General features: G+C 38.0%; 1 protein-coding gene across 3 annotated transcripts; it reads right to left on the reverse strand.

Annotated features, from left to right (window-relative positions):
* Nucleotides 1-276: 276 nt before the first annotated feature.
* rpusd1 (RNA pseudouridine synthase domain containing 1) lies at nt 277-12,943 on the reverse strand. 3 transcript variants are annotated; one of them, XM_061905148.1, is made up of 6 exons: nt 12,804-12,943; nt 10,411-10,623; nt 10,220-10,343; nt 10,039-10,141; nt 3,418-3,519; nt 277-3,345 (listed from the first exon to the last, which is right to left on the reverse strand). In XM_061905148.1, the coding sequence occupies exons 2-6, from the start codon at nt 10,599-10,601 to the stop codon at nt 2,942-2,944; spliced, it is 924 nt and encodes a 307-aa protein (XP_061761132.1). In that variant the 5' UTR covers nt 10,602-10,623; nt 12,804-12,943; the 3' UTR covers nt 277-2,941. The 3 variants fall into 3 exon arrangements, with proteins under 3 accessions (XP_061761132.1, XP_061761133.1, XP_061761134.1); XM_061905150.1 differs by having other exon boundaries at nt 2,970-3,331; XM_061905149.1 differs by lacking the exon at nt 12,804-12,943 and having other exon boundaries at nt 10,220-10,326; nt 10,411-10,618.
* Nucleotides 12,944-17,928: the final 4,985 nt, after the last annotated feature.

Here is a 17,928-nt window from a genome sequence, read left to right on the forward strand (position 1 = left end):
CGCCTAATTGAATGAGGCATTGTGGGTAATGTAGTGCTAAATGCTGGAGAGTCATAACAACTAAAATACAGTAAAACATTTTTTGACACAAAATGTATATATAAAACGCTGATGAATAATATATGTCAGATGTTGAATATGTGGAAATGATCTTTATAGCTTTGCAATGAAAGAAAATGTAGAAAATCGTACGTAAGATAAAATTGGTATAAAAACGTGTTCACTTCAAATTATTGATAGCTCATTTTGAACAATATTTGGACATAAAAAACAAACAATTGGCAGTTGTACTTTATTACGCAACCGAACATGACATGACATTTGTAGCGCCCCCTGGGGGTTGTGGTCAAAACCCTTTTCTAGCATTCATGTACAAACCCCGTTTCCATATGAGTTGGGAAATTGTGTTAGATGTAAATATAAACAGAATACAATGATTTGCAAATCCTTTTCAAGCCATATTCAGTTGAATATGCTACAAAGACAACATATTTGATGTTCAAACTCATAAACTTTTTTTATTGCAAATAATCAGTAACTTTAGAACAAAGAAGTTGGGAAAATACTGATAAAGTTGAGGAATGCTCATCAAACACTTATTTGGAACATCCCACAGGTGTGCAGGCAAATTGGGAACAGGTGGGTGCCATGATTGGCTATAAAAGTAGATTCCCTGAAATGCTCAGTCCTTCACAAACAAGGATGGGGCGAGGGTCACCACTTTGTCAACAAATGCGTGAGCAAATTGTTGACCAATTTAAGAAAAACCTTTCTCAACCAGCTATTGCAAGGAATTTAGCGATTTTACCAGCTACGGTCCCTAATATCATCAAAGGGTTCAGAGAATCTGGAGAAATCACTGCACGTAAGCAGCTAAGCCCGTGACCTTCGATCCCTCAGACTGTACTGCATCAACAAGCGACATCAATGTGTAAAGGATATCACAACATGGGCTCAGGAACACTTCAAAACCCACTGTCAGTAACTACAGTTGGTCGCTACATCTGTAAGTGCAAGTTAAAACTCTCCTAAGCAAGGCGAAAACCGTTTATCAACAACACCCAGGAACACCGTTGGCTTCGCTGGGGCTGAGTTCATCTAAAGATGGACTGATGCAAAGTGGAAAAGTGTTCTGTGGTCTGACGAGTCCACATTTCAAATTGTTTTTGGAAACTGTGTCCTCCGGACCAAAGAGGAAAAGAACCCTCCGGATTGTTACAGGCGCAAAGTGGAAAAGCCAGCATCTGTGATGGTATGGGGGTGCATTAGTGGCCAAGGCATGGGTAACTTACACATCTGTGAAGGCAGCATTAATGCTGAAAGGTACATACAGGTTTTGGAGCAACATATGTTGTCATCCAAGCAACGTTACCATGGATGCCCCTGCTTATTTCAGCAAGACAATGCCAAGCCATGTGTTACATCAACGTGGCTTCAGAGTAAAAGAGTGTGGGTACTAGACTGGCTTGCCTGTAGTCCAGACCTGTCTCCCATTGAAAATGTGTGGTGCATTATGAAGCGTAAAATACGACAGCGGAGACCCCTGGACTGTTGAACAACTTAAGCTGTACATAAAACAAGAATGGGAAAGAATTCCACCTGAAAAGCTTAAAAAAATGTGTCTCTTTAGTTCCCAAACGTTTATTGAGTGTTGTTAAAAGAAAAGGCCATGTAACAAAGTGGTGAACATGCCCTTTCCCAACTACTTTGGCACGTGTTGCAGCCATGAAATTCTAAGTTAATTATTATTTGCAGAAAAAAAGAAAGTCTATGAGTTTGAACATCAAATATGTTGTCTTTGTAGCGTATTCAATTGAATATGGGTTGAAAATTATTTGCAAATCATTGTATTCTTTTTATATTTACATCTAACACAATTTTCCAACTCATATGGAAACAGAGTTTGTAAATGTCCATCCATCCATCCATTTTCTAACGCTTGACCCTGTCTCAGCTGCATTCATAATCTTTAAACCAATGGTCAATGAGTGCTGAAGCCCATGCATGTACAGTTTGTGTTTAGTACACTCAAGTGCACACTGAACTGTGTGAGAAATTTCAAGTAAATGGACTTACTGTATATGTTAAGACTTCATGGCTTAACGACAGCACCGCAGTGTCGTGTATTTCTCATAAAATAGTAACACAGGCAAAACAGGACGGCAGCGTGCTTTTGGCAAATGTTCTGGACTGGAAATGTCTTTGCACATCACAAAGTGCTGGAAAAAGTTCACTTTTTGGATTTAACATCCATCCATTTTCTACCGCTTATTCCCTTTGGGGTTGCGGGGGGCGCTGGTTCCTATCTCAACTACAATCGGGCGGAAGGCGGGTTACACCATGGACAAGTCGCCACCTCATTACAGGGCCAACACAGATAGACAGACAACATTCACACACTAGGGACCATTTAGTGTTGCCAATCAACCTATCCCCAGGTGCATGTCTTTGGAGGTGGGAGGGGCCTATCCCCAGGTACATGTCTTTGGAGGTGGCAGGGGCCTATCCCCAGGTGCATGTCTTTGGAGGTGGGAGGGGCCTATCCCCAGGTGCATGTCTTTGGAGGTGGGAGGGGCCTATCCCCAGGTACATGTCTTTGGAGGTGGGAGGGGCCTATCCCCAGGTGCATGTCTTTGGAGGTGGGAGGGGCCTATCCCCAGGTGCATGTCTTTGAAGCCGGAGTACCCGCAGGGAACCCATGCATTCACGGGGAGAACATGCAAACTCCACACAGAAAGATCCCGAGCCCGGGATTGAACCCCAGACTACTCAGGACCTTGGTATTGTGAGACAGACGCACTAACCCCTCTGCCACCGTGAAGCCTGGATTCAACATGCACAACAATAAATAACAAATAGAATATATCAATGCTTAATATCCATCCATTTTCTATACAGTTTGTCATCATTTGGGTCACAAAGATGACTAATTCATCTTGACTTATTCTCCAGATCTTTCTTTTAGCCACTCCTCACACTGCCTCCTCTGCTCCTCACTCTCCTGTTTCCTGCTGTGGTTTCTCCTCCTCTCCTTCTGTCTGGCTTCTCGCTGTCTCTCCTGCTCTTTAGCTTGTCTCTGCTCCTCCAGCCTGTGCTCCAGTAGGGCGTCAACGGTGGCTTTCAGGGGCCGTAAGGTGCGCTGCGGGAGCCACCTGAGGTCCACGGATGGCAGGAAGGGGTCTCTCGCACACACAAGCAGGGGTTGTGGCTCCAGGGGGATGTGGAGGAGGTGGGCGTGCAGCATCATGCGGAACGGGGCGTGGTCTGCTCCTGAGCTGTAGGTGAAGTCCCCGACAATAGGGTGTCCTACGGCGCTGCAGTGGACCCTCAACTGGTGGGTTCGGCCTGGTGCACACATGCAGTGATGACGTCATCGGGACACGGGCACAAAGTCAGGAGGTCTGAGAGTTTGTTCACCTGTGAGAGGCTGTAGCAGGACCTTGGTGACAGGATCTCCATCATAAAGGCCATACTCTAACACGGTCAGCTCAGTCTGGCAGGTTTTGGCATTCTCACAACCTGAGAAGAGAAGAGAGAAAACAAGGTAACATTTCAATAAAACACATCTCTACACACAACAATTTAATGGACCGCAATGGAAACAAGCCTTTTGGCTTTTTGTGCCATCCATTTACCTTTTGAATTCAATTCTTTAAGATGTCAATAAACTTCTCAATCAATCAATCAAAGCCACAACACATTTAATTAGTGGCATCTGCAGTTGTTTCTTGGCTGTGCAAACAATTTGCTCAGTGTGTAATGTGGGTGTTTTTCATTTATTACCTGTACACAGTGCAAACATTTATGTACTGTATAAATGTGCGTAAGTGTAAATAATGTTACCACGTATTACTCATCTTTAGCTTTACATTGCGTTTGACTTTTGTTATCGTATGTCAAATTTGCATAGCAACCACAGAATAATACCAATGTGGAATAAATGTAATAATATTTAAGTTTATTATGTAAGAAGTAGCGATATCTAGTGGAGATGTTCAAATTGCTATTTTTTTACAGTATTTCTAATTTTCCATCCATCAATCCATTTCTATACCACTTGAGTCCTGAGTAAACTAGACAATTCATGTCTTGTTTTACTAAAATATGTCTCCTTCCCCCCCTTTGGGAGTGGTTTCTGTCATATATAGAAATACATCCATCCATTTTCTCCCGCTTATTCCCTTTGGGGTCACGGGGGGCGCTGGTGCCTATCTCAGCTACAATCGGGCGGAAGGCGGCGTACACCCTGGACAAGTCGCCACCTCATCGCAGGGCTATAGAAATACACATTTCATAAATACAAATATTTCTCTCTTTTTTTTTTTGAAAGCTAACATTTAAGAATCCTAAATATTTATATGTTATCTATTATACTTAAGGGAATTTAGTTTCACATATAGAGCCTAATGTTTTTGTCCATTTTGACCTATTTTGGAAACATGGAAGTGCGTGTCAGTCAAAAAAATGGAAATGCAAACTAGCACTAATCTTTTATAATGGGCATAGTCCAATTGTTTATACTCGTGCATAAACAGTTAATCTGCAAAATCCATCAACAAAACAGGCAGCTTCTTATAATAAAAAGTCCCTCCAAGATTTGAGTGTTTTTGGTGATTGTCGTGGCTCAAATGCCTGAATCTGCGGTACCTTTTTCACAAAGTTGCAATGTTTTGAGGCTTATTTTTTTCAATATTGAATCAACTTGGGATTTGATGAATTTGTTATCGATGTCTTAAAGCTGGGGTACTTGAATCTTTAGCCCCCCATTGATAGCTCCTCCCAGTCTCCGCCTCTCAAGAGTGAGGAGAGCTGTAGGTGCACATGCATAGTGTAGGTTGTTGACAGTCTGAAGCTGCATGGAAGGATCCCCTAGCTCGTATTAAATTGCAGATTATCGCTAACACACGTCACCATGCTAAAGGATACAGCAATATAGGAAAATTGAACATTTGATTCGCTTTCTAGAAGGAAAACAGCCACTGGCCTGCAATGCCCTCCATCTTCAATACCTCGGACAAATGTGTATTCCAGTTTTGGCTCTTTTTTGGGGTTTTTTGACATACAACATCCTTCTTTTCTTCCCCCGATTTCTTCTTTTTGGGTATTGTGGACAAACAGCTCCATTTTTGTTTCATCTGACCACAGAACTTTCCACCAAAAGGTCTTATTTCTGCCCATGTGATGTCAGATGAAACAAAAAAGTGAGCTGTTTGTCCACAATACCCAGCAATATGTTTGGAGGAGAAAAGGTGAGGCCTTTAATCCCAGGAACACCATTCCTACCGTCAAGCATGGTGGTTGTAGTATTATGCTCTGGGCCTGTTTTGCTGCCAATTGAACTGCTGCTTTAAATAGGACAATGAAAAAGGAGGATTAGCTCCAAATTGTTCAGGACAAGCTAAAGTCATCAGCCCGGAGGTTGGGTCTTGGGCGCAGTTGGGTGTTCCAACAGGACAATGACTCCAAACACACCTCACAAGTGATAAAGGAATGGCTAAATCAGGCTAGAATGAAAGTTTTAGAATGGCCTTCCCAAAGTCCTGACTTAAATGTATGGACAATGCTGAAGAAACAAGTCCATGTCAGAAAAGCAACAGATCTAGCTGAACTGCACCAATTTTGTGGTCAAAAATGTAAGCAGAAGCTTGTGGATGGCTACCAAAAGTGCCTTATTGCAGTGACACTTACCAAGGGCCATGTAAGCAAATATTAACATTGCTGTATGTATACTTTTGACCCAGTCACATTTTCAGTAGAGCCATTATAAATTCATAAAAGAAGCAAACTTCATGATTTTTTTTTGTGACCAACAAGTATGTTCTCCAATCACTACATCACAAAAAATTATGAGTTGTAGAAATAATTGGAAACTCAAGCGGCCATGACATCATGTTCTTTAGTGCAGTGGTTCTCAACCTTTTTTCAGTGATGTACCCCCAGTGAGCATTTTTTTAGTTCAAGTACCCCCTAATCAGAGCAAAGCATTTATGCTTGAAAAAAAAAAGATTAAGAAGTGGGGCGGCGTAGCTCGGTTGGTAGAGTGGCCGCGCCAGCAACTTGAGGGTTGCAGGTACGATTCCCGCATCCGCCATCCTAGTCACTGCCGTTGTGTCCTTGGGCAAGACACTTTACCCACCTGCTCCCAGTGCCACCCACACTGGTTTAAATGTAACTTAGATATTGGGTTTCACTATGTAAAGTGCTTTGAGTCACTAGAGAAAAGCGCTATATAAATATAATTCAGTTCACTAAAATACAGCACTATGTCATCAGTTTATGATTTATTAAATTGTATAACAGTGCAAAATTTATCTCATTTTTAGTGGTCTTTCTTGAACTATTTGGAAAAAAAGATAAACAAGTGATTCAATTCTAAATGCAGATTTCTCCACATAGAAGTAATCATCAACTTAAAGAGTCCTCTTTGGGGATTGTAATAGAGATCCATCTGGATTCATCAACTTCATTCTAAACATTTCTTCACAAAAAAAGAAATCTTTAACATCAATATTTATGGAACATGTCCACAAAAAAAATCGAGCTGTCAACACTGAATATTGCATTGTTGTATTTCTTTTCACACTTTATGAACTTACATTCATATTTTGTTGAAGTATTATTCAATAAATATATTTATAAAGGATTTTTGAATTCTTGCTATTTTTAGAATATTTAAAAAAAAATCTCACGTACCCCTTGGCATATCTTCAAGTCCCCCCATTTGAGAACCACTGGTCTAGTGTATGTAAACTTTTGACCAGGACTGTATCCCATCAGCCAATGACAAGGCTCCTTGGTGGGCTCAGTTTTCCCGTACTTTCTCTAAATCTTGTGAATGGATCAGGAGGAGTTGACCGCCCTGAAGGTTTTATTTACTAAAATACTTCATTATAAGGCACAGACAGATGTACATTTATCCAGAAATTATTACTGTTACGATAACCTGCTTGATGCTTTTTTGCTGAATAATATAACTTAAGTACCCCAGCTTTAAGTGTTTTTACCTTGTAACCTTAATCTCCAAAATCACATGATTGGAACACAATTTGGAAGAAAAAATAAATACTATTGTGGAGGTCTTGCTCCTCTGGGTTCTACGGACCACCGATGACGGACATGACAGCCGTGTTCATCTTTGCCAACAATGATTTATTTTACAATAAGTTGTGCTTTTCAGCCATGTTAAAGTTTCTCTCGCTCGTTCTCCGCCATCAACAACCTCCTCTCCTTCCCGACTGCTGCCTTTCACAGAGCCACAGGTTATCAGACAAACACTCACAGCTGTGTCATCTACGCACCTGTCACTGATCTCCAAGCCGGTCCTGACACACCGCAGGCCAGGCGCCCCTACAACTGTATTTATGTTCTACTCATTTTATAGCACACATACTTGGAATCCCCAGACATTAAAAGCACATACTCAAATGACTTAACTGTTTTAGTTCCAACTAATAATTAACTGCTCAATCACAAAAGGCTCCCTTTGGTGTTGTTGGCTGTCTACAAATTGCAGACATTTTCCGTATTTACTTTACCCTTGAAAAGTGTTTGTGCATCTCAAACATACATTTATGTTCCAACACAGAACAGTAAGAGCATTTGTGAACTGCTAAAAGCAATCTATAGCGCTATTTTTTGGGGGGAGGGGGGTAAATAAGGGGCAATGAGAGATTATCATCACACTTCAACATCTCTAACATGTAAATGCAGCCTCTTTGCTAGGTCAACAGTGGGAATGAAAAAATGTGTTCTTAATTGTCATACCTTGGATAGGTAAAGGTGAGGTAAATATATAAATACAAACAAACTAGGAAGTGACGTAGTTAAATGTTCAAATACTACAAGTCTTAGAGCCATTGACAGGAAGTGGAAGTAGGTCTACGCTACTCCCGATAACAACAATTGTGCTGTTTGAGCAATATATAGTTGAACAATGTTGAAATACCATCCAAACATAATTCATCTCATATTAATGTTACGCTTATAATTCTTTTTTTTTGTGTCGCTCCACTAAAGATCCAATTGGATGATTTAATTCAGGTTTGTCAAAGTGGTTTACATTGAGGGCCACATGGCAGTTATGACTACCATCACTTGTAACAGTCAATAATGTAGGAATTTGCCTCTCATTTGCATTTCATTAGTAATTATATCATTTTTTTAAAGTAGATTTTCCATTTTACAGTAAAAACTTTACATTTACAAAATGTTACTGTTAAAAAGTAGTTTTTACATTTTTTTTTACGGTAAATATAAAAAAAAAGTATAACTGTTTTTTTTGTGTTTTTTTTTTTACGGAAAAAGCTGGCAGCTTAGTTGCCAGAATTTTACTATTAAATTGACATTGGTTTTTACAACATTATATTAACGAAAAAACAGCACAAGTTCTTTTTTTATTTTGGCAACTCATCTGCCAGTTTTTCTACCGTAAAAACAAATGTATCGTCTTTCCATTTACATTAATACACCGTTAAAAATAAGATTTTACAGTAAAAATATTGCAGCTCAGTCAATAGAATTTTAACGCAAAAAAAAGTAATTTTTTTTATTTACAGTAATAAGCTGTAAAGAACACCAAGTATTGTCAATTTTATTAATTTGATGGGTAGTTTGCTGTAAAACCCCAACCCTAACAAAATAACTCACTTACAATATGTTCCCATAGTGTCTAAACAACTTGAAATTAAGTCTTTGTTACTTAGAATATGTTCCCATAGTGTCCAAGTAACTATATTAAGTCTTTGTTACTTAGAATATGTTCCTATAGTGTCCAAATAACTAAATTAAGTCTTTGTTACTTAGAATATGTTCCTATAGTGTCCAAATAACTAAATTAAGTCTTTGTTACTTAGAATATGTTCCCATAGTGTCCAAATAACTATATTAAGTCTTTGTTGCTTACAATATGTTCCCATAGTGTCCAAGTAACTATATTAACTCTTTGTTACTTACAATATGTTCCCATAGCGGCCAAGTAACTCTAAATGCAGTCTTTGTTGCTTACGATATGTTCCCATAGTGTCCAAATAACTCTAAATTAAGTCTTTGTTACTGAGAATATGTTCCTATAGTGTCCAAATAAATATTGCAACTTACAATATGTTCCCATAGTGTCCAAATAACTCGAAATTAAGTCTTTGTTACTTACAATATGTTCCTATAGTGTCCAAATAACTAAATTAAGTCTTTGTCACTTAGAATATGTTCCCATAGTGTCCAAATAACTCGAAATTAAGTCTTTGTTACTTAGAATTTGTTCCCTAGAATTTGTTCCCATAGTGTCAAAATAACTCGAAATTAAGTCTTTGTTACTTAGAATATGTTCCCATAGTGTCCAAATAACTAAATGAAGTCTTTGTTACTTAGAATATGCTCCTATAGTGTCCAAATAAATATTGCTACTTACAATATGTTCCCATAGTGTCCAAATAAATCTAAATTAAGTCTTTGTTACTTACAATGTTCCTATAGGGTCCAAATAACTCTAAATTAAGTCTTTGTTACTTAGAATATGTTCCCATAGTGTCCAAATAACTCTAAATTAAGTCTTTGTTACTGAGAATATGTTCCTATAGTGTCCAAATAACTCTAAATTAAGTCTTTGTTACTTACAATGTTCCTATAGGGTCCAAATAACTCTAAATTAAGTCTTTGTTACTTAGAATATGTTCCTATAGTGTCCAAATAACTAAATTAAGTCTTTGTTACTTAGAATATGTTCCTATAGTGTCCAAATAACTCTAAATTAAGTCTTTGTTACGTAGAATATGTTCCCATAGTGTCCAAATAACTCTAAATTAAGTCTTTGTTACTTAGAATATGTTCTTATAGTGTCCAAATAAATATTGCAACTTACAATATGTTCCCATAGTGTCCAAATAAATCTAAATTTAGTCTTTGTTATTTAGAATATGTTCGTGAGAAATGGTGAACATAGTAAGTTGGCTTGAAGTCAACACACACACACACACACACACACACACACACACACACACACACACACACACACACACACACACACAAAGCGTGATTGCATACCGTCTGTTCCCTCAATACACATCATATGTGTTTTGCCCTCTGAGGTGTTCTTGCCAATGGAAAAGTCCAGAGTTTGTGTCTCTTTTTCCACCCAGCCACGGATCTGCAAAGCAAAACAATCCTGCATAAAGCCTGGGATGACACAATAGTATATATTATATATATATGTATGTGGACAGACCAGAGCAACATAGGCCTTGGTGACAGTGCGATCCTTGAAGCGGCGGTATGCCTGGCCAGCAGCAGCTTTGTTGAGGGCAACACAGAGGACGCCACTGGTGGAGAAATCTAACTGGTGACAGAACCTGGCGTGGATTAATGCTTCAATTAATACGACGACTGTCCCCCTTTAATGTGCCAACTCATGTTCACCTGAATCCGTAAAATGTGCTGGGGTCCGCCAGGTGAGGGAAGCGATGTCGAAGTTGTGCTTGGAGCGTGTATGTTTCATACCACATCTTGCTGTCAATGCGGATGTCCCAGTGCTTGTCCACCACTATGTAGTCGTCGCTCTGAAAAAGCACACAAAGGCTCTCCACGCTGGCAGGCTCAGTGGTCATCATGAGAGGGCATCAGGAAACACACCTTTTTGAAGAAAAGGACCGCACCTTATTCAAATATCTAAATTAATATTATTAATTGTAAACGGCCAACTACATTGCGATTATTAATATGTTTTCACACATTGTATTAATCTGTATCTTCTTAAGTGTTGATACTTTGACATTAAACTTGGATTGTTGCACTTGGAACGCGAAAACAAGACAACTTCAAGTACACTATATTGTCAAAAGTCTTTGGCCACCTGTTTTTAAAAATATTTATGATTGATCAATAAAACAATGTAAATATGTTACAAAATAAAATGGAATATAAACATATTGAAACACTTAAATAAAAATATGTCTCCTAAAAAGCCAGAACAATATTTAGTGTTTTATTTGACAAGAGAGTATATTGTGTGTCTATTTTTTTTGTTTTAATTACAACTTGGTTTAAAGACTTCAGTACTATTTGAGTATTTGAGTCATAACCATAATCATTTTACTCACATTAACCACGGTATGGAACATTATTAATATTATTTGTTGTGTACAAAACCAGATCTTGTGGAAGTAACACATTATAATATTGTGTAGCATTGTAACGATCTGCTGAGGTTGATGTTGTGTTCTTTGAGTGAGTGATCTTCAGAATTCCCATTGTTCTGAACGTACCACGCCAGTAAGGTGATTGGTGGCAAAGAAGCTTTTATGATTGATTGAGATTTTTATTAGTAGGTTGCACAGTGAAGTACATATTCCATTTGTTTGACAAACAAGGGCGGAAAACAAACAAAAAAACAACATGAAAAAAACTAAAACATTTTGAAATGAGGAATAGATCGGAAGTTGAGGAAGACTCCAGAGATTTAAGTGGTAAATATAAAATGCATGTCTGCCCTGGCACACCATTATCATCATTTCATGGCCAAGGCAAAACACTTTTTTCACTTTCATACTGAAATAAATACACCTACAACTTATTAGATAAAAACAGACAAACTACCAGCAGCGGTAAAGTTTACATCCTTGAAGGACAGAAGAAACTGAATGAATTTGTAACTGAATACATTTACGTATTACATATTATACATATTATTCTAGATTGTACCTAATGCCATGACTGTTTTTACCGACTATTGAGTATTTTATTGATTATGGGATAAGCAGAAGAAAATGGATGGATGGTACTTTTTCGTCACTTATTGTTTGTCTTTGGTACACTAATGTGTATATTTTAGGTCATTGGTTCTTTGTTTTATTTAGCAAAAATATATATATATATTTTTTTTTATATTGCTATTTTTATCTTTGGTATTAAAATTATGTGACATAAGTTATTATTATTTCTTTGGTTCTTTGTTGTTGCTATTTTTGTATTATGACAATTTATTTTTGGATCATGTTGTACTGCGTTTTAATCTTTTGTTTTGTGATTGTGTGATGTTTTTTGCCTGGACCCCAGGAAGAATAGTCTCCACTGCTGCGTAGACTAATAGGGATCCTTAATAAACTAATAAACTAACATATGTGTACAAATTTGTCTTTTTTTATATATTTTTTTAAATGAATTAAGTAACGTGTACCTTTTTCCAAAACACAACATGATATGTGAGATATAACAGGACAATGCATACCTTTATCATTTGTTTTCAAAACTCTTACAAAAAGGTGGGACCCCAAAAATTTACTGTGGGACCCCATTTTTATGACTTGATGGGGTCTATGGGACCCCATTTTTAAAATTCCTAGCGCCAACACTGCTGTCAAAAGAGGAGAAAAGAGGCTTTATTTAAACGATTGTAAGATACATCCTCAGATGCATATGTGTGTCCTCTTTTGGGGATTTCAAAATCCCCCGAACGGGAATAAGCGGCAGAAAAATGGATGGATGGGTCAGCCTATTTAAATGATATTTGTGAAGTAAGACTATGTATTATGTCAAAGGGGGCAGGAAACTATAAGATTTGTCTTCATCGTGTTCCTTCTCAGGCATTGTTGTATGAATTTAAATTGTATAATTGAGGTATAATTGTGAATCGATCAAAATGCACATGAATGAAGGAGATAAATAAAAAATGAAATGAAATGAAAATCTAGCACAGTAGCAAATATTTCCACAGCGCTAGTCAAATAAACGTGTGTTATTAGCAATAAGATAATTATTCTGTCGTTATTCATCTTGGACTTATACAAATATAAAGAAATATCTTTCCAACGTACCAAACTTCAACGAACCACGACGCCATCTTGATGACGCGGCGTCTTCCTCGTGGCAAAGCGCGCCAAACAAGATTAGCGATGTTTAGCGCCCCCTAGCGTCCTGGAGAAGAGCACCGCCGCCGTATATAGACAGGATGTGCAGCGGCCCCTAGCGTCCTGGAGGAGAACACCGCCGCTGTATATAGACACGTATGGGATGATAGTACTGGATTAATTGCATTTCTTCTGAAGGTTTGCATATTTATGTATTTGTTCCTTTAGTTCTACAAATAGGAGATATTTTCTGTTAAGGGTTTAGTTATTATTTTTTATTTCTATTTCATATGTGTCGTTTGGAAAGGTAAAATGTGTTTCTTTAAGTCAGGGGTGTCCAAAGTGCGGCCCGCGGGTATTTTTTTTAACGGCCCCACGGCACGTATTAATAATACAATTTTAAAAAAATAAATAGTGGTATAAAAGAGCAAACAGGTGAAATGTAACAATAAATTGTTGCAATGTTTACTCTAATAACACAAAGCTGCCATGCAGGCTGTTTCTTTCTTTAAAAAATAATAATGAATCAAAATCAATGTCATTTTGAATTATTGACATTGACTGCATTGTTAGCCGAATCTTGCAAGCAGTTTTTCATTATTTGGGACGCAAAGAAAAGCGGAAGCTTGCGTTCTAAGGATTGTGCACAAAAAAGTGCAGTCCCCCTTTAGAGATTCTCAATAACACGGAATCCCAGTAGTTTTATTCGGTATGACTGGAAACTCTGCTTCGATTACGTCAAATTAAATATTCCACTTTGAGATATTTTTTGGGGGAAAATGTTGCATGTTTTGTGTTTTGCCATATAAAAAACTGAGCTGTTTTTTTTAAATAGATAAAACAAACAAACAAAACATAAACAACAATAAAACTTAAAATTGACGGATATATCTGAAGTTGATCTCGAGATTATTGTGCTAAAAGTAAACAGTAAAAAAAATTACAATTTAACACTTTAATAAGTAGGACCATGGCCGGCTCTACGCAGGGGCAAGAGGGGGCAGAGCCCCCTTAAATAAATGTCTTGCCCCCTCAAATCAAAATTTGAGAAAGCAAATTTTAATAAACTCACAAAATTACTACAGTACAAGTTGACAAAATCTGCACTAGCGGAAAAATCCGCCGAAAAAGGGACACACACGATATAGTAGTGTCGGCTTCCCTCTCATCCCTCCCTCCGCTGTGCGTGTATTCAACATTCCACAGGCTGCGCAGCACACCCGCACACACCCCTCAGCCCTCAGTAAACATCCAATCACTGTTGCAGTATGAAAGTAAAAGAAAAGGAAAAGTTGTCTACATGTATCATATACTTGTCAGGATGGGTGTATTTGTGTAGTCTTATCTGTCATAAACACGTTTATCGTCGCGGACTTTCTGTGCTACGGACTTCCTTTTTTTTTTACAACTTGACGAGAGCAGTGGTTTGGAAGGCAGAGAGCCTCCACTGTCCCAGTAACAAGCTACAAGTCATTTATGATGCTGTTAATGAGGGTAAAAATGAAACATAAGGTATATATCCTGCTTAGCAGTCCTCCTCTGCTGTCCTCTGTTCAGAGCGGAGTCCCTAGCAACCGCCCGTTTTACTTAGCAACGGTCTGGCAATCGACTGCTGTAATTCTTTTTCTGATGTTTTTCTTGTAATTCTACACTTTAATGTTTCAATCTACATTTTGTAATAAACAAACTATAAGTTTAATTTGATATGACCAAGACACTTAAAAACAAAGACAGTGCCGTTTTCATCAATTTACAAGCAAGTGGGCAACACACGTACATTGGAGTGAATGAATGTTGTGCCCAGATGAGTGCCCACGTCCACCGCTTTGCATTAGTCCATCTTAGATAAGCTCGGGCCCAGCGAAGCCGGCGGCGTTCCTGGGTGTTGTTGATAAATGGGTTTTGTTTTGCATAGTAGAGTTTTAACTTGCACTTACACTTACGTGCTAGACTACTTCATCCCAAGTGCAGGACTAATAGACTCAAGAACTCCTTTGTCCCACACGCCATTAGACTGTACAACTCCTCTCTGGGACGGGGGGTGGGGGGTACTAGGATGACAGGGGATGCAAAACAATAACAGTGCAATACGTTTTCATAACATGGTCACTACTGCCTACTTTGTCTTGTTATATTATTATTTTACTGTTTGATTGTTATTCCCATTGTTTTTATTCTTTTTGTAATATTTCTCTATTTTGTTTCCTTTTAAACCCCCATTATTTACTTTTTTCTTTAAATTCTGTACACTGCTGCTGGAATTTTAATTTTCCTGAAGGAACTCTCCTGAAGGAATCAATAAAGTACTATCTATCTATCTATCTACACGTGTAGCAACAAACTGTAGTTACTGACAGTGGTTTTATGAATTGTTCCTGAGCCCATGTAGTGATATCCTTTACACACTGATGTCTGTTTTTGATGCAGTACCGCCTGAGGGATAAAAGGTCCGTAATATCATGGCTTACGTGCAGTGATTTCTCCAGATTCTCTGAACCTTTTGATGATTTTACGGACTGTAGATTGTAAAATCCTTAAATTCTTTGCAATAGCTCGTTGAGAAATGTTGTTCTAAAACTGTTTGACAATTTGCTTACAAATTGGTGACCCTCACCCCATCCTTGTTTGTGAATGACTTAGCATTTCATGGAAGCTGCTTTTATAGCCAATCATGGCACCCACCTGTTCCCAATTAGCCTGCACACCTGTGGGATGTTCCATATAAGTGTTTGATGAGCATTCCTCAACTTTATCAGTATTTATTGCCACCTTTCCCAACTTCTTTATCACGTGTTGCTGGCATCAAATTCTAAAGTTAATGATTATTTGCACCAAAACAAACAAAAGTTTATGAGTTTGAACATGAAATATGTTGTCTTTGTAGCATATTCAACTGAATATGGCTTGAAAAGGATTTGCAAATCATTGTATTCTGTTTATATTTACATCTAACACAATTTCCCAACTCATATGGAAACGGGGTTTGTAAGAGAATTGCAATGCGTGCAGGGATTATCCAGCCTGGCGCCGGCTAGTCCTAGTTTAACTGACTCCTCAAGCGGACTAGCAGGCTCTGTAATTACCTGTGCCTTTTAAAAGCCACACCCCTCCCTTTTGGGACCACCCTCTTTTTGACCAGTAGGGTGCAAACAAGACTTTGTCTATTAGATGAAATCTTATGATTCATGTCACCACTTGTTCACACCTCCTTATATGGAAGATACTTTTCCTTTTTCATGTCTCAATAAGGCTAGGAATACAGGAACACACACACACACACACACTTATATTTCTTACCTTCTTGAGACTTCCAAAAAATGCCTTTTATGAAAAGAGTTGTCATTTTACTGGACAAAAGTCACAATTTTATAAGAAAACTTTAACATTTTGGCAATATTATAATAATAATCGTAATTTTACTCTGCAAAATTATGACCAAAGTTCATAATTTTACTCCCAAAAAATGTCACTGTTTTACAAGGACAACACAACAATTGACAATGTGGTGATAAAAGTCCGAATTTTATATGACAAATGTCCCCGTTTTGCATTAAAAAGTAATACATTGACATTAAAAGTTATAATTTTAAGAGAAAATGTTGCAATACTATAGAATCAGAAAAATGTGAGAAATTTTATACGACAAATGTCACCGTTTAGCATTACAAAGTAATAATTTTACACAAAAAAGTAATAATTTTACGAGAAAATATTGCAATATTACAGAAACAGAAAGAATATGAGAAATTGTTTCTTATTTTATATGAAAAAAGTCGACACATTGTGAGAAAGACTACTTTTACTTCATCTATTCATTTGCGTTTGTCATTGTTTTTTAATGTTCATTATGTTAAACCTTGGCGAGAATGAGGACTCAGGTGCAGAAGGGGGACAATTGACACAGGCTTTATTTAAGTTTTCTTTGAAATCTCTTTGAACAGAGTGATTAAAGCAAAGCGGCTATGGAATCTATGATAAAGACATAGGCAAAACGCAACAAACAGAAAATCACTCCATAGGGAGTAAAAAGGCAATAGCAAAATTACACACTAATCTTCTAACAAAAGAACAAAAATCTATGATTAGCTAAAAAAAGGTAAATCACTCACGCAGAGGAGACAAGAAACTTTTAACAGAAAGTGCGCTATAAAAAGCTGAGAAAACTACAAACTAAAGCGCTCCAAGAGGGGAAAAAAAGAAGGCAAAGCACTGAAATTAGACACAAAATTCTTGACCAAAAACTTTAACAAACAAAATCACTCTTCCTCAGAGGAAACAAAGAAATCAATAAATAAGGCAAGGCAATACTTAGCAAAACTTGGTTCAAGGCTGTGGACAAGGCTGGAGGCACGTAGCGAGACGATATACTCTGGCACAAGACAAGAGGAAGACCAGACATTTCTACACATGAGGGAGGGTGACACAGGTGGGCACAATCAGGTAATCAGGAGAGACATCAGACCAGTGAAACAGGAGGAAGGGCAAGTGACCTGAAACGAGAGGGAGAGTTAACCTTTCAAAATAAAACAGGAAATGACAAGACAAAATGAAACCAAACAAAACCCAGACATTATTTACTTCAAGTTATTACTGCTGCAGCTCACTGCTCCCCTCACCTCCCAGGGGGTGATCAAGGGTGATGGGTGAAATGCAGACAATAATTTGACCATACCTAGTGTGTGTGTGTGTGTGTGTGTGTGTGTGTGTGTGTGTGTGTGTGTGTGTGTGTGTGTGTCATTGCTACTTTAACTTTAACTTAACATGGATTTTCCTCAAAACAAGGCATGGTTAATTTTTTATTAGGTATAATTTTCTGATACAACTGGAAGAAGCATGTGTTTGTATTTAGTCACACAACCCTTTAAAAGTAGTCTTCTCCCAAGATCAAAGTGCACGTGTCCATCCGCCAGTTCCTGAGGAAAGTGTGAATCGCACCAGAATGTAAGTGTCGGGTTTAGGAGAAGGATTAAAGACCTGAGCAACATGTGCTAGAAGGTCCACACGAAGGGACAGAGGATAGCTGTCGGAGGTCAGTGGACCCAAATCCATGGCAGGTTGACTGGTCAAGTAAATAAACTGGGTGTTGGCCAGA

Source organism: Nerophis ophidion, linkage group LG07 (assembly GCF_033978795.1).
Source record: "Nerophis ophidion isolate RoL-2023_Sa linkage group LG07, RoL_Noph_v1.0, whole genome shotgun sequence".
NCBI classification, from domain to species: domain Eukaryota; kingdom Metazoa; phylum Chordata; class Actinopteri; order Syngnathiformes; family Syngnathidae; genus Nerophis; species Nerophis ophidion.

Bases quoted from the DNA above. Each gene is read 5' to 3' on its own strand.
- rpusd1 (XM_061905148.1), bottom strand. From the start codon at position 10,601: ATGATGACCACTGAGCCTGCCAGCGTGGAGAGCCTTTGTGTGCTTTTT. The intron at 10,344-10,410 runs GTGAACATGAGT...AATCCACGCCAG, and splicing joins AGCACATTTTACGGATTCAG to GTTCTGTCACCAGTTAGATT. The intron at 3,346-3,417 runs GTGAACAAACTC...TGTGTGCACCAG, and splicing joins CCTGCTACAGCCTCTCACAG to GCCGAACCCACCAGTTGAGG.